A 24,436-nucleotide genomic window follows, 5' to 3' on the forward strand; every position below is an offset into this window, starting at 1 on the left:
GATCTGGTCAGGATTTGAATTAAGAGCTGTGAAACATGAATTCCATCTAAATATCAAATTTCATTAAGATCCTGTCACTCGTTCTTAAGTCAAAAATACTTCAATTTTTCTAATTTTTCCAAATTAACACCCCCCCCCATCTCCTCCAAAGAGAACGGATCCGTTCCAATTATGTCAATCAAGTATCTAGAACTTGTTCTTATTCTTCCCGTCAAGTTTCATCCCGATCTATCCACTCTCAGCGTTTTCCAAGATTTCTGTTTCCATCCTCCAACCCCCTATGTCCCCGGATCCAATTCGAGTCGAAAATGGAGCATCTGAGACATAAGATCCTTCTATATATATCAAGTTTCATTAAGATCCGATCACCTATTCACAAGATAAAAATACCCCAATTTTCACGTTTTTCAAGAATTCCGGTTTCCCCCTCCAGCTCCCCCCAATGTCACAGGATCTGGTCGGAATTTAAAATTAGGGCTTTAAAGCACAAGATCCTTCTAAATATCAATTTTATTAAGATCTGGTCACCCTTTCGTAAGTTACAAATACCTCATTTTTTCGAATTACCCCCCCCAAACTCCACCAAAGAGAGCAGATCCGGTCCGGTTATGTCAATCACGTATCTTAGACAGGTTTTTATTCTTCCCATCCAGTTTCATCCTGATCTCTCCGCTTTAATTATTTTCTAAGATTTCCGGTCCCCTCCCCCAACTGCCCCCCCCAAATGACGCTGGATCCGGTTGAGATTTAGAATAAGAGATCTGAATTACAGGGTCCTTCTAAATATGAAGTTTCATGAAGATCCGATCACTCCTTCGTAAGTTAAAAATACATCATTTTTCTAATTTTTCAGAATTAACCCCCCCCCCCCAATAGAGCGGATTCGTTCCAATTATGTCAATCACGTATCTAAGACTTCTGCTTATTTTTCCCACCAAGTTTCATCCCGATCCCTCCAATCTAAGCGTTTTCCATGATTTTAGGTCCCCCCAAACTCCCCCAATGTCACCAGATCCGGTCGGGATCTAAAATAAGCGCTTTGAGACACGATATCCTTCTAAATGTCAAATTTCATTGAGATCTGATAACCCGTTCGTAAGTTAAAAATACCTCGTTTTTTTCTAATTTTTCAGAATTAACCCCTCCCCCCTACTACCCCAAAGAGAGCGGATCCGTTCAGGTTATGTCAATCATGTATCTAGGACGTGTGCTAATTTTTCCTACCAAATTTCATCCCGATCCCTCCACTCTAAGTGTTTTCCAAGATTTTAGGTTTCCCCCTCCCAACTCCCCCCCCCCCACCTTCAATGTCACCAGATCCAGTCGGGATTTAAAATAACAGCTCTGAGACACGATATCCTTCCAAACATCAAATTTCATTAAGATCTGATCAACAGTTCGTAAGTTAAAAATACTTCATTTTTCTATTTTTTCCGAATTAACCGGCCCCCACTCCCCCCAGATGGGCAAATCGGGAAAACGACTATTTCTAATTTAATCTGGTCCGGTCCCTGATAAACCTCCCAAATTTCATTGTCCTAGCTTACCTGGAAGTGCCTAAAGTAGCAAAACCGGGACCGACAGACAGACAGACCGACAGAATTTGCGATTGCTATATGTCACTTGGTTAATACCAAGTGCCATAAAAAGCAAGAGCACTCCAAATCCTACATGTGGTGGAGGGGGAAGGGGCCAAATAATTTCATTTGGATCCACCAAAACATTTAGCACGTGATTTTTTATGAGGGTTTTGATCCATACACATTTAAATAGCAAGGTTAATAAAAAGAAAGGCATGGCATGTTAATAAATTGAAAGGGAGTAGCCGATCCGGACTAGTCCCAGTTAAAGATAGAAATGGGGTCACAATTAGTGATAAGGAAAAAGTTAAAGAAAGATGGGTGGAACATTTTGAAAATGTGCTAAACCGAAATACAGTTGCAGGAAAAGATATAGATGAAAATGAAAAAGTTTGTGATACCTTGGATGTGAAGGAAGATTTGTTTAGTGAGGAAGAATTAGCGACAGTACTAGAAGGATTAAAAAATAATAAGGCCCCAGGTGCTGATAGTATGATTAATGAGTTCCTTAAATATGGTGGCTCTGAGGTTAGGAATAAGCTACTGAAGATTATGAACATGATTTTTGAAAAAGGGGAAGTACCCAATGATTTTAGGAAAACCTTAATTAAACCACTGTATAAGAAAGGTGACAAGAGTGAATGTCGGAATTATCGAGGCATTAGTCTGGTCTCTGTAGGTAGCAAATTACTGAGTAATATGATACTTTTTAGACTGAGACATGCGGTAGACAAAGTTTTAAGGGAAGAACAATGCGGTTTTAGAAAAGGTAGAGGATGTGTCGACCATGTTTTCACTCTTAGGTTAATAATTGAGAAGTCCCTTCGTTGTCAAACACCTTTGGTCCTTAGTTTTATCGATTATGAGCAAGCTTTCGATTCTGTTGATAGAACAGCGTTAACAAAGGTCTTATCGTTATATGGTATACCAGAAAAATACATTAAAGTGATTTGCGCTATGTACGAGAATAATACTGCTGCGGTTAAGGTAGGAAATGAGGTTAGCAACTGGTTTTGTATTAAATCAGGAGTTAAGCAGGGTTGTGTTCTATCCCCCTTTATATGGATCATTTTGATGGACTTCGTCTTAAGGAGCACAGGAAAGGCAATTGGAGACCATGGAATCAAATGGGGAGGAAGAACGCTCCTGGACTTAGATTATGCTGATGATTTAAGCATATTAGATGAAAGTGTGAGCAAAATGAATGAATTTTTAGAGGTTTTACGAGTTCAGGGTGCTAAAATAGGCTTGAAAATTAATGTTAAGAAGACTAAGTCACTAAGGTTAGGAATAAGTGAAGATGAACAGGTGACCTTAGGTAACGAAAAGATTGATCAGGTTGGGAGCTTCAGTTACCTTGGTAGTATTATTAGTAAAGATGGTGGGAGCAGTGAAGATGTTAAAAGTAGAATAGCTAAAGCTCAGGGTGTTTTTTCACAGTTAAAAAAAGTTTGGAAGAATAGAAAGATAAGCCTACAAACCAAGATTAGAATATTGGAAGCTACAGTGATGACAGTGGTCAAATATGGCTCTGAAGCATGGACACTCCGAAAAGCAGATGAAAATTTACTAGATGTTTTCCAGAGAAATTGCCTACGGATTGTTCTGGGTACCCGGCTGACTGACCGTATTTCAAACAGTAGGTTGTACGAAAAGTGTGGTTCAATCCCGCTTTCTGGGGCTATAATGAAAGAAAGGTTGAGATGGCTAGGCCACGTTCTACGGATGAAGGATGACAGATTACCGAAGATTGTCCTTTTTGGCCAACCGTCTGGGGCTACATGGAAAGCAGGTCGTCCTTGTCTGGGTTGGGAGGATGTCATAAATAAGGATTTAAAGGAAATGGGAACTTCCTGGGAGGGTGTAAAGAGGGAGGCTTTAAATAGATTAGGTTGGAGGAGGAGCGTGCGTAGCTGTGTTGGCCTCAGGCGGCTTGGTGCTGCAGTGAGTTATTAGTAGTTAGTTAGTTAGTTAGTTAATAAAAAGAAACTTTGCGCAGCCAGGATATAAAAATAATGTGTCTGCAATATCTCAGGAACAGTATGGGATATTAAATTCAAAATTCCAAGAAGTATTGACTCAAAATTCCAAGAAATATAAACTTGGGAGAGGTCAAAATTAAATTAAAAGACACTATGTGCACCAAGGTCGTCGAAATAGCATATTTATCATATCTTGGGAACAGCTTGGGGATGAGATTAAAACTGTCAGATACTGTTGGAGAAAGGATGGGGGAATATGGATTAAGGAGATTTAAAAATTTGTCCTTGGGGAAAGGGGAGGGGTTTAACAGTTATCAACTCTGATCCATTATGGATCTATTATGGAGCTCCTATGGGACCTATTATCTACACACAGTTAGATAGCAAGGTAAATCAAAAGACAATGTTCATGGCCAAGTTTCCAAGACACACCATCGATATGTCGGGAACGGTTTTGGGTACCAAGTTGAATCTTTTAGAGAAAGTTAGGAAAGGGTGCAAGATAACGGTGAACTCAGGAACAGCAGCGGGATGGACTTGAAACTTCCAGGTGGTTTAGGAGAAGGAAGAGAGAAGGGCAGGAGAAATTTCAAATTTAGCTTTGGGCGAGGGCCAAAATAATTTTCGTCGGCAGTCAACCTGAATTTTTTCACACTATAAGTGGCGATAGGACTAAGAATCTATTCATGGTTAAGTAGCAAAACAAATAAAAAGAAATAATGTGTTCCCAGGTTATCAAAATAGCGCATCTGTACTATCTTGGGAACGGCTTGGAAGATCAATTTGAAACTTCCAGGAAGCTTTTAAGGGTGGAGGATATTCAAACTCAAATTTTAACTTGAGAAAGTGGTAGAGAAGAGATGAGTATGTTCCGTCCCAAATCTACCCAAAGGTTTGGACCCTTTAAGCCCCTTTGGGACGAGAATCTATTCATGGTAATGTATCAATATAATCGAGAGACACTATAATTACCCACGTTAACAAAGACGGTAACTAAAATATCTCAAGAACAGCTTTGAAGGTCAAGTTGAAACTTTCGGATGGTGTTCGGGGATGATATGAACCTTAAATTTTAATTTAAGGAATGAGACAGAGGCCAACCAAAAGATACTATGCTATCAAAATAGCATATCTGCAACATCTTGGGAACAGCTTTGGGATGCAGTTCAAAACGTCAGTTAATGGGAGAAGGGGGCAGAGGAGTTCAAATTTTGTGGTGGGAGCGGGAATAAAATTTTTGTCTCAATCCATCAAAAAAAAAATTTCACTAGAAGCATCTATAGGTAGTAGAATTTTAAGGGTAAGTAGACTAGACTAAGGGGTTCTTAAGGAGAACAGTAATTTTAGAATAAAATGAGGTTTTATCGCTTTTTACACTTTCAGGCTATTCTTGCATCTCAGTTGAAATTTTAGGATTAAGGCACCCTTAATTTAGACAAAAAACTAAGGAAGCAAATCTGCTCGTATTGACTCACAACATTTACTTGAACAAATAAAACAATTAAAAGACTGTTTTAAAAAACTGGTGAATTAAGATAAATATGTGTCTACAGGATATAGTCGAGGTTTCTTCAGCCCTTTTGAAGACCAAAAATTACAGAATTCTCAATTCGCATGAACATAATTCCTCCCTCTTCCGATCCAAAACAGTATATGCAAAACGGCAAATTCATTACACAAAGCTAATATTAATCAAAATCTGAATATTTAAATTGTGTCTAAAATTTAAATTACAATTTTGTTTCGTAAACAGAAAAACTACAAAAAAAAAGTTAACAATTTTTCGTAATATTGAACCAACAAAGCCACCATGTCCGTTGAAAATGGGCAAAAATCCATTAAAAAAATTTAGAAAAAAAAAATCCCACGAAAAGTAAAATCCAATTAATATCTACGACAGGCAGAAATAAAGTTCTGAAGTAGTACAAACTGCAAACGTCCATGAATCCGTAAAAACCCAAAACGAATAGACATTAAAACAAATAATCAAATAAACGCAAAGATGACAGATAGTACTATAAATGAATAAATAGATACTAAAGCTAACAGAAAAATCAAAAAGCAAATCAAACTTAGAACAAACAGTATTTATCATAAACAAAAGTTTGGCTACTGCCTTCTAAATTCTTAAAAGGCTAAAAGCACTTGCACTTTACTGGAAATGATTAGTATTTCAAACAGTGAATTTTCTATTTGCCACTCCATCAACAGCAAGAAAAAAAAAACAAAAATAATACTATAAAGCTAACCAAGATTCAAAAATAAGAGTGGTGCTACTCTCCCCCCTCTACAAACCCCCTGAACGGCTTGGGTGTCACTTTTACTCTATAGAAATATTAAGTATTTTGAAGAGCGCAGATTTCATTTGTCAAAATATGGATAACAAAATCAAAAATAAAATCAAGCTTCAATTTTGGGTGTTTAAGGAATTTCTTGTTTTCAAATATTATAAGTATGAAAGAGGAAATGTTCAAAGCATATTTTGTTTTCAGTAAAATGCAAATGACACCATTGCCCCTAGGAGGTTTAAGAAGCAGTAGCCATACTCCTTTTTCGTGGCAATTTATACTCGTTTTAAGCATTGACGTGGTGTTCATTTTAATTTTCATTCATTTTAATGTATTTATTCGTCTAGAGGAGTATCTGTTATCTTTTAAGGCTGTTATGATTTGTTGTAATTTCTGTTCGTTCTTGGGCTCGTTTATTCATTGATACCGTTTTTAGGTTTGAATCATTGTAGGAATTTATTATTTCTTCTTCTCTTAGGGTATAATATTGCTTTTTACATTACTTTTAGAACCTTTTTTTAAGGGTTACTTTAAGCAAAATATGACGTTTGTACTTGTCTTACCTGACTATATTTACTAGGTTTAGTCAGTTTGTCATAAACTATGTTATAAGTTACGGTACGTTCTACAGTAAAAGATTCAATGGTCTGAAAAAAAAACGGAGACAAAGATGATACAACAGATACAAGATGATACAGATACTGAAAGATATCTGCAAAATTATCAAAAGGGCTGATAGATACGGTACATACAAAAACTATATCTGCACTTCGAAAACTTCAATTTTATCTAACCCTAAAGGGCACAACAGGAAAAAACATAATGATTAAAATAAAGTGCATCTTGCTAGTCGATTTCTTGTCATAAAATTCTTTGAAAATGAAAATCAAAGCTGGTCTAACATGAAAGCTGCGAAGTTATTTTTATTATTTTATTATTTTATTATTGTCAAACATATCTCTCTATCTTTGGAAATGAAAATATGTCAAACAAGAACAGATTTTTTACTTTTGATTAAATATTAATAAGAAGCGCTTCTTTTCTTTTTCGAATTCTTATTCTAATATGTATATCCTGGAACTGATACTTTATTATATCTCAAGATTCCAGCTTGGCTAGTTTACCTGTACGGGTACTCGAATACTAATGATGGATAAAAACAACGGTACATCATCAAAAAACAGAAATAAAATAGTTACATCATAGTCAGTTTGCTGATAACGTAGCCGAATTCTTATTCTAATATGTATATCCTGGAACTGATGCTTTATTATATCTCAAGATTCCAGCTTGACTAGTTTACCTGTACGTGTACTCAAATACTAATGGTGGATAAAAACAACGGTATATCATCGAAAAACAGAAATAAAATAGTTACATCATAGTCAGTTTGCTGATAACGTAGCCGACAACCTGATCGTTCAATTTTATGCACCTTCGATGCCATCAATTGCCTTTTATCCCGATCAAACGAACTGAAAATAAAAGGAACTTGGTTATAGTATATAAACATAACATATATATATATATATATATATATCTACTAGCTGTACCACCTAGCCAACTACTAGCCAACACCTAGTTGGTGGGGGCGCTTCACGCCCCCCCCCCTCCCGCGCGCCTAAGTCGTTACGCGCCATATTAGTTACGCACCATTGTAGTTGTGTCACTGTGTCCCGGTCGTCATTTATATTCCCTGTGTCTCGGTCGTGATTTGTGTCCCGGTGTCCCAGTCTGTAATTTCTCTTTGAGTGTCCCGGTCGTCATTTATATTCCCTGTGTCCCGTTGTCCCGGTCGTCATTTGTGTCCCGGTGTCCCGGTATGTAATTTCATTACAAACACGACGTCAGTCGACAAACAACTTCATGACGACATACAGCTCAACACACAAAGTCGACACACAAACATGACGTCAGTCGACAGACACACAAACAAACAACTTATTTTTATATATATATACTAGCTGTTGGGGTGGCACTTCGCGCCCCCCAAGCCCCCCGCGAGTAAGTCGTTACGCGCCAACTTAGTTACGCGCCATTGTAGTTGTGTCCCACCTGTGAATATATATATATATATATATATATATATATATATATATATATATATATATATATATATATATATATATATATATATATATATATATATATATGTTCTCAACTACGTTGCAAATATACAACATTCTTCGCTGTCCCATTGTCTGTGCATATAAATAGATTGTCAGGTTTACTGACTCTTGAACATGCAACATATAATTGTCCATGGGAAAAACAATCCGTATTCAAATCTATACCTCATTATTCTAATGATGTGTCCCGGTGTCCCGGTCGTCATTTATATTCCCTGTGCCCCAGTCGTCATTTGTGTCCCGGTGTCCTAGTTTGTGATTTCTCTTTGAGTGTCCCGGTCGTCATTTATATTCCCTGTGTCCATTTGTGTCCCGGTCTGTAATTTCTCTTCGAACAATCCCTGTGTCCCGGTCACCATTTATATATCTTTCCTGTGCCCCTGGCGTCCCCGTTGTAGTTGTGTCCCTGTGTCCCGGTCGTCATTTATATTCCCTGTGTCCCGGTCATGATTTGTGTCCCGGTGTCCTAGTCTGTAATTTCTATTTGAGGTTCCCGGTCGTCATTTATATTCCCTGTGTCCCGGTCGTCATTTGTGTCCCGGTGTCCCGGTCTGTAATTTCATCAGTTGACAAACCTGACGTCAGTCGACAAACAACTTCATGACGCATACAGCTCAATCCTTATAATTACGTCAGTCGACACACAAACATGACGTCACTCGACAGACATAACACACATACAACTTATTTATATATACATAATATAGATAGATTATTCTAATGATTGCCCTTGAGCTTTGTTGATGGTGATTGCTAATCAAACATTCCCTGTGTCCCCGTCGTCATTTATATATCCCCCTGTGCCCCCGGCATCCCCCTTGTAGTTGTATCCCTGTGTCCCGGTCATCATTTATATTCCCAGTATCCCGGTCGTCATTTGTGTCCCAGTGTCCCAGTCTGTAATTTCTCTTTGAGCGTCCCAGTCGTCATTTATACTCCCTGTGTCCCGGTGTCCCGGTCTGTAATTTATCTTTGAGTGTCCCGGTCGTCATTTATATCTCCCGGTCGTTATTTGTGTCCCAGTGTCCCAGTCTGTAATATCTCTTTGAGTGCCCCGGTCGTCATTTATATTCCCTGTGTCCCGGATTTTAGTTTTCTTTTTCTCCTTTATTTTTCAGTTTTCTAACTTTTTTTAGTTTTTTCTTTTTCAGTTTTTAGTTTTTTTAGTTTTTTTATTAGTTTTTTTTTTTTTTTTTTTTAGTTTTTTTTTTAGTTTTTACCTTTTTTTAGTTTTTTTTAGTTTTTTAGTATTTTCTTTTTAGTTTTTTTGTAGTTTTTTAGTTTTTTTCTTCTTTTGTATTAATGCTAAAGCCAAGGTTCGAACCTGGAACCTCGCGGACCTGGAACATAACGCTTTACCAACTCAGCTACTTCGGCTTGAATACATTCGTTTTTGAATTGGTATTGCCATTGTAGGTTCTTCAGTCATTTTACAATTAAACATTTTTCCGTTCACGATCTTCTTACAATTAAAAATTTGTCTTTGAACGATTTTCTTAAATACCTTTAATGACGTCACCGTCATAACAAACATGACGACAACTAACTTCATGACGTCATGATTACATGACGTCACTCGACAGACATAACCCACAGACAACTTATTTTTATATATATACTAGCTGTTGGGGTGGCGCTTCGCGCCACCCCAACACCTAGTTGGTGGGGGCGCTTCGCGCCCCCCCCAAGCCCCCCCGCACGCGTAAGTCGTTACGCGCCATATTAGTTACGCGCCATTGTAGTTGTGTCCCTATGTCCTACATGTGAATATAGATATATATATATATATATATATATATATATATATATATATATATATATATATATATATGTTTTTAACTACGTAAAACTTGCGAATATACAACATTCTTTGCTGTCCCATTGTCTGTGCATATAAATAGATTGTTTACCGACTCTTGAAAATGCAACATATAATGGTCCATGGGAAAACAATCCGTATTCAGATCTATACCTCATGATTCTAATGATTGCCCTTGAGCTTTGTTGATGGTGATTGCTAATCTACCATTCCCTGTGTCGCCATCGTCATTTATATATCCCCTTGTGCCCCCCGGCATCCCCTTTGTAGTTTTGTCCCTGTGTCCAGGTCGTCATTTGTGTCCCGGTGTCCCAGTCTGTGATTTCTCTTTGAGTGTCCCGGGCGTCATTTATATTCCATGTGTCCCAGTGTCTCGGTCGTCATTTATATCCCCCTGTGCCCCCGGCGTCCCCGTTGTAGTTGTGTCCCTGTGTCCCGGTCGTCATTTATATTCCCTGTGTCCCGGTCGTCATTTGTATCCCGGTGTCCCGGTCTGTATATACATTCGTTTTTTAGTTTTGTTTTTCTCCTTTATTTTTTTCCTTTTTTATATTTTTTCTTTTTTAGTTTATTTAGATTTTTAGATTTTTTAGTTTTTTTATTAGTTTTTATTTTTTTTCTATTTAGTTTTTTTGTAGTTTTTACCTTTTTTTTAGTTTTTTTAGTTTTTTTTACTTATATCCTGGTCGTCATTTATACTCCCTGTGTCCCGGTCGTCATTTGTGTCCCGGTGCTTTGTTGATTGCTAATCGAACATTCCTTTTGTCCCGGTCGCTTTCTCTTTGAGTGTCCTCATTCATATTCCCTATGTGCCGGTGTCCCGGTCGTCATTTGTGCCCCGATGTCCCGGTCTGTAATTTCGTCAGTTGAAAACTTATGATGAAATAAATTTTTAATATTTTCCCTTTTTTTGTTTTTAGTTTTTTTTTATTGGTATTTACCTTTTTTTAGGTTTTTTAGGTTTTTTAGTTTTTTTCTTTTTTCTTTTTAGTTTTTTTTGAAGTTTTTATCTTTTTAGTTTTTTTATTTTTATTTATATTTTTTTAGTTTTCTTTTTCTCCTTTATTTTTCAGTTTTTTCCTTTTTTTAGTTTTTTTTTCTTTTTTAGTTCTTTTAGTTTTTACCTTTTTTAGTTTTTTTAGTTTTTTAGCTTTTTTTATTTTTTTTTTTTTTTAGTTTTTAGTTTATTTTATGGTTTTTTCCTTTTTTTAGTTTTTTTTTAGTTTTTTATCTTTTTTTAGTTTTTTTTTAGTTTTTAAGCTTTTTTAGATTTTTTTATTTTGTTTTCTTTTTTTTTGTAGTTTTTACCTTCTTTAGATTTTTGCTTCTTTTATTTTTTTAGCTTTTTTAGTTTTTTTTCGTTTTTTCTTTTTAGTTTTTTTGTAGTTTTTATCTTTTTTATTTTTTTGTATTTTTATTCATATTTTTTTAGTTTTCTTTTTCTCTTTTATTTTTCAGTCTTTTCCTTTTTTTAGTTTTTTTCTTTTTTAGTTTTTAGTTTTTTTTTAGTTTTTTACCTTTTTTTAGTTTTTTAGTTTTTTTAGTTTTTTAGATTTTTTAGTTTTTTTATTAGTTTTTAGTTTTTTTTGTAGTTTTTGCCTTTTTTTAGTTTTTTCAGTTTTTTTTAGTTTTTAGTTTTTTACCTTTTTTTAGTTTTTTTTAGTTTTTTAGCTTTTTTAGTTTTTTTTTTCTTTTTAGTTTTTTTTGTAGTTTTTACCTTTTTTAGTTTTTTTTCTTTTGTATTAGTGTGAAATAATTCAGACGTCATATGCGGACAAACATGACGTCACCTGATCCACAGATCCACACACAGACAACTTATTTTTATATATATAGATAGATAGATACATAGATATGTAGAAGATATAAATAAGTTGTTTGTCTGTTGACTGCCTTCATGTTTGTGTGTCCACTGACGTCGTGTTTTTCGACTGGCGTCATTATAAAGATTGATCATTATGCCTTCATGAAGTTGTTTGTCGACTGACGTCATGTTTGTCGACTGACGAAATTACAGACCGAGACACAGGGACACAAATGACGACCGGGACACCGGAACACAGGGAATATAAATGACGAACGGGACACTCAAAGAGAAATTACAGACTGGGACACCGGGACACAAATAACGATTGGGACACAGGGAATATAAATGACGACCGTGACACAGGAACAAAACTACAACGGGGACGTTGGGGGGCTCAGGGGGGATATATAGATGACAACCGGGACACAGGGAATGTTTGATTAGCAATCACCATCCACAAAGCTCAAGGGCAATCATTAGAACAATGAGGTATAGATCTGAATACGGATTGTTTTCCCCATGGACAATTATATGTTGCATGTTCAAGAGTCAGTAAATTTGACAATCTATATATATGCACAGACAATGGGACAGCGAAGAATGTTGTATATTCGCAAGTTTTACGTAGTTAAAAACACACACACATATATATATATATATATATATATATATATATATATATATATATATATATATATATATATATATATATATATATATATATATATATATATATATTCACAGGTGGGACACAGGGACACAACTACAATGGCGCGTAACAAATATGGCGCGAAAAAAGCTAAAAAAAGAAAAAACTTAAAAAGAAAAAAACTTGAAAAAAAGCAAACAAATAAAAAGGGTAAAAAACTAAAAAGAAAAAGAACTAAAAAAAAAGCTGCAAAACAAAAAAAACTAAAAAAAACTAAAAAAGAAACTATATCTATCAAACAGTAATTAAACATATCCATCCATTGATTATCACCCCAATTTTCCATTTGATTAATAGGTCATTTCAACTAGGAGTATTTCCCCAACGTCTTAAATTGGCGTGTGTGATAGCTCTGCTTAAAGAAGGTAACCGTGAAGATCCTGGGAACTACAGGCCGATCTCTCTTTTGTCAGTTTTCTCTAAGTTATTTGAAAGGGCAATGCTCAAACGTCTGGTGAGATTTCCTGAAGCTAAATTTTTTCCATCAGCATCAGTTTGGGTTTCGGGCTAAGTATTCCACAGAGCATGCTTGGAACAGACTTCTTCAGTTTATACGACGATCTTTAGATTCTAATCTCATTCCTATAGCCGTTTTTCTTGATGTAAAGAAAGCTTTCGACAGCATTACACAAAAGACCCTCATTGGTAAACTTTCTCATCTTGGTGTGCGTGGAGAAGTATTGTCTTGGTAATCGTCATACCTAACTGACAGATCTATCGCCAGGGAAGATACAGACAAAAAAGTTTTGAATATGGAATTGAATAATTTATTATTCAATAATTGAATACGGAGTAGCCCAAGGTTCTATTCTTGGGCCAACCCTCTTCCTCTTCTATGTGAACGATCTCAACCGACTTTTTAACACCCAAATCAACAATGTTTGCTGTAAATTGTGTCATAAATCTTACTCTCAGACTACGTTGGTGTTCACATCTGATAGTCGAGAAGAATTGATAGCATTTGCAGAAGATACTACTCTAGGTGCTGCAGCGCCGGATGAATCTTCCTTTACTCTAAAGCTTCAAGCAATAACTAAGAAGATACTCAATTGGTTAGAAATAAATCAATTAGCTTTAAATGTAAAAAAAAAAAAGTCGTACTTCCTTATTTTTTCTTGTAAAGGTGTGAGCTGCCCCACAATTACTGAGCTTCCTACACCAAGAGGCTTCACAAGTCACCCCCGGATCGATATGTGCGATTCCTGTGAGTTCTTTTGAATGAAAATTTACCGTTTAAGTGACATATTCAAATAATAAGAGTGAAAATTTCCCATAGACTTGGAATCATCTAAAAATTGAGGCGTTTATTTCTTTTTCCTATCCTCCGTCTTTTATACTTCTCTCTCATTTCCCTTATATATGTTACTGTTCGTCTATGTGGATTTATAGATTTCCTTCTGTACTTTCTCCTATTCACCATCTTCATGAGAAAGCAGCAAGAATTCTCAAGTCGGCTACACACACTCCTGTTGACCTCCTTAAGATTAAAGATATTTATGGTTTATCTCTATTTTCGTTGGCATATCAATACTTCCAGGGAGATCTCCCATGTTGTTTTTCAAGACTGCTCGAACTAGTAGGGGAAGTATATTTGTATACAGTTCGAAACTGGAAGGATGTAATGATTCCGGCTACTCCATGGGTTCGTTCAGACTTCAGTATCCGTGAATGTGGGGCGTACATAGAACTTGATTCCTGCTGAGATCCGGCAGTCACGAGCACTTGGCTCCTTTAAGAGACAGATGAAAAGTTTCTGATTAAAGGTAAACATTAGGTGTTTTATTGTTTGTTGTTGTTTTTTTTTGGGGGGGGGTTGTTGTTGTTTTGTTGGCGTTGGATCCTCGATGACGCAGAGAATTATAAATTATATTTTATTGTCGGGTGATGTGAGGGTCGCTGTTTCGTGGGGACTGCCGGTGAGTTGATTTCTTTTTTTCCTTATAGATTTATATTTAGATGTTGTTTAGTACGTTTATGCCAAGATTTATCATTCTTTATTTATTCCATGTCGTTTCCCAAATAACGGGCCTATGAGGCCTTTGGGATATTGTTTTTGTTATTGTTATTTTATAGAAATAAATGGAACTTGAGCTTGAACTATCACTTTTGACTCTTAAAAAAGACACTTCTGATTTCAAATTGAATGAGCCATATCCGAAGCTTATATGACCAAGTTTTCCATAGAAACATTAAATGCTAAAAATGGGACACTAATATTACTTATAGCCCTTGCCCTGAGGGCTGTAAGGGGGGGACAGTGATCCCATAAGACAAAATTACTGTACCTATCAGATGTGCGTAACAAAATTGCTATCTCAAAATTTTATTGAATGTTTTTGGGGAAATGATGAGCTAAGAAGGGGTGGTGGTTGCCGTCAAATCGCTTTTGACTATTAAAAATGGCACTAGAACTTTCAATTCCAAGCCAATGGGCACAGTCTGGAGTTTATGTGACCATCCTTTCTATAAAAACCTTAAGTTCCCCTGGGCATAGTTTACAACCCTTGCCCTCAGGGCTCTGGGGGGTTTCAATCTTCAAAGATAGAATTACTGGACCTTTCAACTGCGCTGAGCCAAATATAAATCTAGAAATTTTGATTGGACATTTGTGGGGAAATGATGGGTATGGAGGGGGAGGGACTGGCTGCCCTCCAATCACTTTCGACTTTTAGGAAAGGTAATAGAACTTGCAATCTCCAATCGAATTAGCCCCTTTCGAAGTTTCTTCGACAGCTCCTTTTATACGAAATGCCATGGTCTGAAAAAATTGCTAACAATACTTTATATGTAATAATACATATTGTGCCCACACCGCTCTTTCCTTAGCCAGCGCAACAGTGCTGCCTCTGATCTTTGAACTATTGTTTGAAATGGCTATCTTAAAACTTCTATCAGATTTCTTTTAGGAAAATACGAAATGTGGGAGAAGGGGCAGGTGCTCTTCAATCACTTTGATTCTTAAAAAGGGCATTAGAATTTCAGATTATCAATCCAATGAACCCAATCTGAGATTTATACGACCAACATTTTTATAAAATCATATTTGCCCCAGGGTATAAGTTACAACTCCTACCCTGAGGACAGTGGGGGGGGAGGTGTCATCCTCAAGGACATAATTTCCGAACCTTGCAACTACGCTTAAAAAATGACGATCTCAAAATTTGGACTGGATGTGTTATAGAAATGTTAGGCGTGGGGGAGCAATGAGCACCCTCCAAAGCTCATACGACTACCCTTTCATATTTGCCTCCAAGGCATAACTTAAAACCCTTTCCCTGAGGGGGGAGGGGGTGTCATCCTCAAAGACATAATTGCCATAACTTTCAACAAGACTGACCAGAATGGCTATCTCAAAATTTTGAATGGATATGTTTGAGGAAATGATGGGCCTGGGGGCTGGTTGCCCTCCAATCACTTCAGTCTATTGAAAAGGGCACCGACCCTTTCAATTTTCAATCGAATGAGCGATTTTAGAAGTTTCTACGACAACTTACACTATACCATGTGCCCTGGTCTAAAACCAAAAAGTAATCAAAGAATACATTGTGCCTACGTCGCTCTTTACTTAGGCAGTACTATTGCACTTTCTATGCTAGTACCAAGGTAAGTGAAGCTTTACACTTGATCTGTCTTTTCATTACCAAACGTCACGTTTTCATCTTCACTTATTCCTAGCCTTAGCTACTTAGTCTTCTTAACATCAATTTTCAAACCTATTCTAGCACCCTGAATTCACAAACCTCTAAAAGTTCATTCATTTTGCTCACACTTTCACATAGGATGCTTAAATTATCAGCATAATCCAAGTCCAGAAAGGTTTTAGATCCCTTTTTGATTCCGTGTTCACCCATTGCCTTTCCTGTGCTCCGTAAGTCCATCAAAATGATCCAGATAAATGGGGATAGAACACAGCCTTGCTTAACTTCTGATTTGATACAAAAACAGCTGCTAACCTCATTTCCTACCTTGACCGCAGCAGTGTTATTCTCGTAGATAGCACTATTCATTTTAATGTATACAAGGATGTGACCTTCACTAAATCTCTTCAAACAGATAAATCAAACGCTTGCTCATAATCTACAAAACTGATGACTAAAAGTGTTTGATGACACAGGCACTTCTAAATTATTAACCTACAGAGACCATGTTAACGCCTCTTTAAATACCACGCTCACTCTTAATCACTTTTCTTATAAAGTGGTTTAATAGGGGTTTTCCTAAGATTACTATGAACTTCCTCTTTCTGAAAAATCATATTTATCATCTTCAGTAGCTTATTTCTAACCTCATATCCACCATATTTAAGAAACTAATTTACTACACTATAAGCACCTGGGAAATCATAGTTTTTCAATCCTTTTAGTACTGTAACTAATTCTTCCTCACAAAACAAATCTTTCTTCACATCCAAGGTATCACAAACTTTTTTCATTTCCCTCTATATCTTTTCCTGCAACACTATCCTGGTTTAGCACATTCTCAAAATATTCTGTCCATCTCTCTTTAACCTTTTCCTTATCACTAATTGTGTACTAATTACTTATTACTAATTATGTACTAATTTACTACACTATCAGCAACTGGGAAATCATAGTTTTTCAATCCTTTTAGTACTGTAACTAATTCTTCCTCACAAAACAAATCTTTCTTCACATCCAAGGTATCACAAACTTTTTTCATTTCCCTCTATATCTTTTCCTGCAACACTATCCTGGTTTAGCACATTCTCAAAATATTCTGTCCATCTCTCTTTAACCTTTTCCTTATCACTAATTGTGTACTAATTACTTATTACTAATTATGTACTAATTTACTACACTATCAGCACCTGGGAAATCAAAGTTTTTCAATCCTTTTAGTACTGTAACTAATTCTTCCTCACAAAACAAATCTTTCTTCACATCCAAGGTTTCACAAACTTTTTTCATTTCCCTCTATATCTTTTCCTGCAACACTATCCTGGTTTAGCACATTCTCAAAATATTCTGTCCATCTCTCTTTAACCTTTTCCCTATCACTAATTGTGTAAAAAAGTCAGTAGCTAAATTAATCAACCTAGAAATGTAAATTAGGGTAATATATATATACTAGCTGTTGGGGTGGCGCTTCGCGCCACCCCAACACCTAGTTGGTGGGGGCGCTTCGCGCCCCCCCCAAGCCCCCCCGCGCGCGTAAGTCGTTACGCGCCATAATAGTTACGCGCCATTGTAGTTGTGTCCCTATGTCCCACCTGTGAATATAGATATATATATATATATATATATATATATATATATATATATATATATATATATATATATATATATATATATATATATATATATATATATATAAATGAAAGAAAGGTTGAGATGGCTAGGCCACGTTCTACGGATGAAGGATGACAGATTACCGAAGATTGTCCTTTTTGGCCAACCGTCTGGGGCTACACGGAAAGCAGGTCGTCCTTGTCTGGGTTGGGAGGATGTCATAAATAAGGATTTAAAGGAAATGGGAACTTCCTGGGAGGGTGTAAAGAGGGAGGCTTTAAATAGATTAGGTTGGAAGAGCAGCGTGCGTAGCTGTGTTGGCCTCAGGCGGCTTGGTGCTGCAGTGAGTTATTAGTAGTAGTAGTAGTAGTATATATATATATATATATATATATATATATATATATATATATATATATATATATATATATATATATATATGGTTTTAACTACGTAAAACTTGCGAATATACAACATTCTTTGCTGTCCCATTGTCTTTGCATATAAATAGATTGTCAGGTTTACCGACTCTTGAACATGCAACATATAATGGTCCATGGGAAAACAATCTGTATTCAGATCTATACCTCATGATTCTAATGATTGCCCTTGAGCTTTGTTGATGGTGATTGCTAATCGACCATTCCCTGTCCCGGTGTCCCGGTCGTCATTTATATCCCCCTGTTTCCCCCGGTGTCCCCGTTGTAGTTGTGTCCCTGTGTCCCGGTCGTCATTTATATTCCCTGTGTCCCGGTCGTCATTTGTATCCCGGTGTCCCGGTCTGTATATACATTCGTTTTTTAGTTTTGTTTTTCTCCTTTATTTTTTTCCTTTTTTTTTCTTTTTTAGTTTATTTAGATTTTTAGATTTTTTAGTTTTTTTATTAGTTTTTAGTTTTTTTTTTCTTTTTAGTTTTTTTGTAGTTTTTACCTTCTTTTTAGTTTTGTTAGTTTTTTTTTTTTACTTATGTCCTGGTCGTCATTTATACTCCCTGTGTCCCGGTGCTTTGTTGATTGCTAATCGAACAATCCTTTTGTCTCGTCATTTATTTTTTTCTTTTTTAGTTCTTTTAGTTTTTACCTTTTTTAGTTTTTTTTAGTTTTTTAGATGAAAATTTTTTTTAGTTTTTTCCTTTTTTTCTTTTTAGTTTTTTATTGGTTTTTACCTTTATTTTAGCTTATTTTTCAGTTTTTTCCTTTTTTTAGTTTTTTTTATTTTTTATTTTTTTTAGTTTTTTACCCTTTTTTAGTTTTTTTATTTTTTTTAGCTTTTTAGCTTTTTTACTTTTTTTATAAGTTTTTAGTTTTTTTGTAGTTTTTGCCTTTTTTTAGTATTTTCAGTTTTTTTTTAGTTTTTTATTGGTTTTTACCTTTATTTTAGCTTATTTTTCAGTTTTTTCCTTTTTTTTAGTTTTTTTTAGTTTTTATTTTTTTACCTTTTTTTAGTTTTTTTAGTTTTTTTAGTTTTTTTAGTTTTTTAGCTTTTTTATTTTTTTTATTAGTTTTTAGTTTTTTTTGTAGTTTTTGCCTTTTTTTAGTTTTTTTAGTTTTTTAGCTTTTTTATTAGTTTTTAGTTTTTTTGTAGTTTTTGCCTTTTTTTAGTTTTTTTCTTTTTAGTTTTTTTGTAGTTTTTACCTTCTTTTTAGTTTTGTTAGTTTTTTTTTTACTTATGTCCTGGTCGTCATTTATACTCCCTGTGTCCCGGTGCTTTGTTGATTGCTAATCGAACATTCCTTTTGTCCTGGTCGCTTTCTCTTTGAGTGTCGTCATTTATTTTTTTCTTTTTTAGTTCTTTTAGTTTTTATCTTTTTTAGTTTTTTTAGTTTTTTAGCTTTTTTACTTTTTTTATTAGTTTTTAGTTTTTTTGTAGTTTTTGCCTTTTTTTAGTTTTTTCAGTTATTTTTTTAGTTTTTTATTGGTTTTTACCTTTATTTTAGCTTATTTTTCAGTTTTTTCCTTTTTTTTTAGTTTTGTTTAGTTTTTAGTTTTTTTAGTTTTTTACCTTTTTTTAGTTTTTTTAGTTTTTTAGCTTTTTTATTTTTTTTATTAGTTTTTAGTTTTTTTTGTAGTTTTTGCCTTTTTTTAGTTTTATTAGTTTTTTAGCTTTTTTATTAGTTTTTAGTTTTTTTTGTAGTTTTTGCCTTTTTTTAGTTTTTTTTAGTTTTTTAGCTTTTTTATTTTTTTTATTAGTTTTTAGTTTTTTTTTGTAGTTTTTGCCTTTTTTTAGTTTTTTCAGTTTTGACGTCACCTGATCCAGTTTTTTCAGGTGACGTCACCTGATCCACAGATCCACAGATCCACACACAGACAACTTATTTATATATATATAGATATATATATATCAAACAGTTCGTGGTAACGAACAGTAGTAAGGAGCGACCCGGCTCAATAGTAACCAAAACTCTAAAAAATGGAATTTTGATACCAATACCTACATCAAAAGGATCGCATTTTAATGCTGATTTTGAATATATAAGTTTCATCAAGTTTAGTCTTACCCATCAAAAGTTACGAGCCTGAGAAAATTTGCGTTATTTTAGAAAATAGGGGGAAACGCCCCCTAGAAGTCATAGAATCTTGACGAAAATCACACCATCAGATTCAGCGTATCAGAGAACCCTACTGTAGAAGTTTCAAGCTCCTATCTACAAAAATGTGGAATTTTGTATTTTTTGCCAGAAGGCAGATCACGGATGCGTGTTTATTTGTTTTTTTGTTTTCTTGTTTTTTTGTTTGTTTTTTTTTCCCAGGGGTGATCGTATCGACCCAGTTGTCCTAGAATGTTGCAAGAGGGCTCATTCTAACGGAAATGAAAAGTTCTAGTGCACTTTTTAAGTGACCAAAAAAATTGGAGGGCACCTAGGCCCCCTCCCACGCTAATTATTTTCCCAAAGTCAACAGATCAAAATTCTGAGATAGCCATTTTATTCAGCGTAGTCGAAGAACCTTATAACTATGTCTTTGGGGACGACGACTTACTCCCCCACAGTTCACGTGGGAGGGACAACAAGTTACAAACTTTGACCAGTGCTTACATATAGCATTGGTTATTGGGAAGTGTACAGGCGTTTTCAGGAGGATTTTTTTGGTTGGGGGAGGGGTTGAGAAGAGGGCGATATGCTGGGGGAACTTTCCATCGATAATTTGTCATGGGGGAAGAAAATCTCCATGAAGGGAGCGCAGGATTTACTAGCATTATTAAAAAAAAAAAACAATGAAAAAATAAATATGAAAAAGTTCTTTCAGCTGGAAGTAAGGAGCAGCATTAAAACTTAAAACAAACAGAAATTATTACCCATTTGAGGGGCTCACCTCCTCCTAATACCTCGCTCTTTACGCTAAAGTATTTTTAGTAATTTCAACTATTTATTCTACGGCTTTTGTGATTCTGGGGTCATTCTTAATGAATTGGGACAAAATTTAAGCTTTAGTGTAAAGAGCGAGGATCTGACAAGGGGGCGAGCCCCCTCATATATGTAATAAAAATATGAGAATACAAAAGTTCTTTACGTAAGCTAATTTATAAGTTACGTAAATCTTTTACTAATAAAAATATTCGTAAAAAATTAAAAATTCTAGTTGCCTTTTTAATTAACCAAAAAATCGAAGGGCAACTAGGCTTCCTCCCCCGCTCTTTTTTCTCAAAATCATTTGATCAAAATTATGAGAAAGCCATTTAGCCAAAAAAAAAATGCAAATTTGTTTTAATTATTCCTCTGCGGAGAGCCAAAATCAAAACATGCATTGATTCAAAAACGTTCAGAAATAAAATATAAAAAAAACAAGTTTTTTTAACTGAAAGTAAGGAACGACATTAAAACTTAAAACGACCAGAAATTACTTCGTATATGAAAGAGGCTGCTTCCTCATCAACGCCCCGCTCTTTACGCTAAAGTTTTTTATTGTTTTAAAAAGAAGAATTGAGAGAAAGAGTCAAACTTTAGCGTAAAGAGCGGGGCGTTGATGCCCCGCTCAAAGTAGTTTTCTGCTTGTTTGGGTTTGATGATTTTTTGTTTGTATTTAAAAAAAGAACTTTCCTCTTATTAGAAACCCAAAAACATAACATTTTGTCTACACGTGGATCTTGTTTCACTGTTGGCAATCCCATTTTCACGGGAATGTTTTCGATATTTTTTTGACATAAATATCTTGAAACCTGTACTAAACTGATTATACGAGTTTAGACAAACATTCGTACATGCAGACTCGTAAATATAGTATCATATTTACGATATATTTATAGTATTACTAGCTGTTGGGGTGGCGCTTCGCGCCACCCCAACACCTAGTTGGTGGGGCGCTTCGCGTCCCCCCAAGCCCCCCCGCGCGCGTAAGTCGTTACGCGCCATATTAGTTACGCGCCATTGTAGTTGTGTCCCTGTGTCCCACCTCTGAATAGAGATAGATATAAATATATGTTTTTAAATACGTAAAACATGCGAATATACAACATTCTTCGCTGTCCCATTGTCTGTGCATATAAATAGATTGTCAGGTTTACTGACTCTTGAACATGCAACATCTAATTGTCCATGGGAAAAACAATCCGTATTCAGATCTATACCTCATTATTCTAATGATGTGTGCCTGTGTCCCGGTCGTCATTTATATTCCCTGTGTCCCTGTCGTCATTTGTGTCCCGGTGTCCCAGTTTGTAATTTCTCTTTCAGTGTCCCGGTGGTCAGTTATATTCCCTGTGTCCCGGTCGTCATTTGTGTCCCGGTGTCCCGGTCTGTAATTTCTATTCGAACAATCCCTGTGTCCCGGTCGTCATTTATATATCCCGCCTGTGCCCCCGGCGTCCCCGTTGTAGTTGTTTCCCTGTGTCCCGGTCGTCATTTATATTCCCTGTGTCCCGGTCGTGATTTGTGTCCGGGCGTCCCAGTCTGTAATTTCTCATTGAGGTTCCCGGTCGTCATTTATATTCCCTCTGTCTCGGTTGTCATTTGTGTCCCGGTCTGTAATTTCTCTTTGAGTGTTTTTTCTTTTTAGTTTTTTTTAGTTTTTTACCTTTTTTCTTTTTCCAGTTTTCTTTTTCTTGACCTTATCCAAGTCAAAATCCCAAACCCAATCATCATCGCTATCATTTTCAGTTTTGACTCTCGCTGTCCAGGTGGATTTTCATCTAACTGCGCGGTTTTGCGTTCTTTTGATTCCTCGGCACGCTTTCTTTTCTTACTTTATCAGCAGCAAGTTTTTTGGCATAGACTCTTTGAGCAGCTTCCTCGGCTGTTGCCATTGTAGGTTCTTCAGTCATTTTACAATTAAACATTTTTCCGTGAACGAATGTCTTAAATACTTTAATGACGTCATCATCATAGCAAAAATGACGACAACTAACTTCATGACGTAAGTCGACACAGAAACATGACGTCACCTGACAGACATACAGACACACAGACAAACAACTTATTTTTATATATATAGATAATAAATGAATATCGTATTATATAAAATATATAATACAACCTAGTAAAGAACAATCTCTAGCCCCTAGTACCCCATAATTCAAAAACGCGGTTAAAATAGAAAAAAAAAACTGTCAAGCTAGTAATAGTCGCCACATGAAGCTGATTCATGAATGGTAACTATTGTTTTGATTAGTCTTAATGGTGAAAGTTTATGGGAAAAAAATTAATTTACGGGAATTTAGAAAAATAGGCCTTAAACCCAAGCCTGCATCCAGAGGGGGTGGGGGTACCCCCAAAAAAGAAATTTCCGACTCGTAAAAAAAGCGACAAAAATGCATATTAGGTGTAAACTAATAATCAAACTATTTCAAAGAGGAAAAAAAGATTAAATTAAACGCAGAGAATAATAAAGGGTTATAGTAACACATAGTCACACACCAACGACAAGTTTTCTTGACAAAGCTGTAATCCATAGCCACTGAGTCGAATATCAAACAGTTCGTGGTAGCGAACTGTAGTAAGGAGCGACCCGGCTCAATAGTAACCGAAACTATAAAAAAGGAATTTTGATACCAATAGTTACACAAAAAATCGCATTTTAATGCTGATTTTAAATATACAAGTTTCATCAAGATTAGTCTTACCCATCAAAAGTTATGACCATGAGAAAATTTGCCTCATTTTAGTAAATAGGGGGAAACAACCCCTAAAAGTCATACATTATTGTAGAACCTTATTGTAGAAGTTTCAAGCTCCTATCTACAAAAATGTGGAATTTTGCATTTTTTGCCAGAAGACAAATCACGGATGCGAGTTTATTTGTTGTTTTTTTTTTTTCCCAGGAGTGATCGTATCGACCCAGTGGTCCTATAATGTCGCGAGAGGGCTCATTTTAACGGAAATTAAAAGTTCTAGCGCCCTTTTTAGGTGACCGAAAAAACTGGAGGGGACCTAGGCCCCTTCCCACGCTCATTTTTCCCCAAAGTCACCGGATCCAAATTCTGAGATAGCCATTTTATTCACCATAGTCAAAAAACCTAATAACTGTGTCTTTTTTGTCCTGTGGTGGTGCAGTGGATTTGACCTTAGCTTGGTAATACGGGACCCAGAGATCGAATCATGCTGCAGGAGTGCACTGCAGGGCCGACGCAGGGACCTTAGTAATCAAGAAGCGTCGTTAATCTGATACAACACAATAGTATGTCTTTGGGGATGACTTACTCCCCCGCAGTCCCCGTGGAAGGGGCTGCAAGTTACAAACTTTGACCTGAGTTTGCATATACTAACGGTTACTGGGAAGTATACAGACGTTTTCAGGGGGATATTTTGGTTTGGGAGGGAGAGTTGAGGGAGGGGGGTTACGTGGAAGGATCTTTCCATGGGGGAACTTCTCATGGGGGAAGAGACTTTCAATGAAGGGGGCGCAGGATTTTCTAGCATTATTAAAAAAAAAACAATAATAA

At 35.8% G+C, this 24,436-nt stretch overlaps 1 protein-coding gene across 1 annotated transcript in view; it reads right to left on the bottom strand.

The window, feature by feature from the left end:
• Nucleotides 1–24,436, bottom strand: part of LOC136040020 (uncharacterized) — a 232,342-nt gene that overhangs the window by 40,566 nt on the left and 167,340 nt on the right. The window contains exon 12 of the mRNA XM_065724086.1: nt 7,229–7,325. Within this exon, the coding sequence (XP_065580158.1) occupies nt 7,229–7,325 (97 nt within the window). The remainder of the gene's footprint in view (nt 1–7,228; nt 7,326–24,436) is intronic.

Source organism: Artemia franciscana, chromosome 20, assembly GCF_032884065.1.
Source record: "Artemia franciscana chromosome 20, ASM3288406v1, whole genome shotgun sequence".
Taxonomy (NCBI): Eukaryota; Metazoa; Arthropoda; class Branchiopoda; order Anostraca; family Artemiidae; genus Artemia; species Artemia franciscana.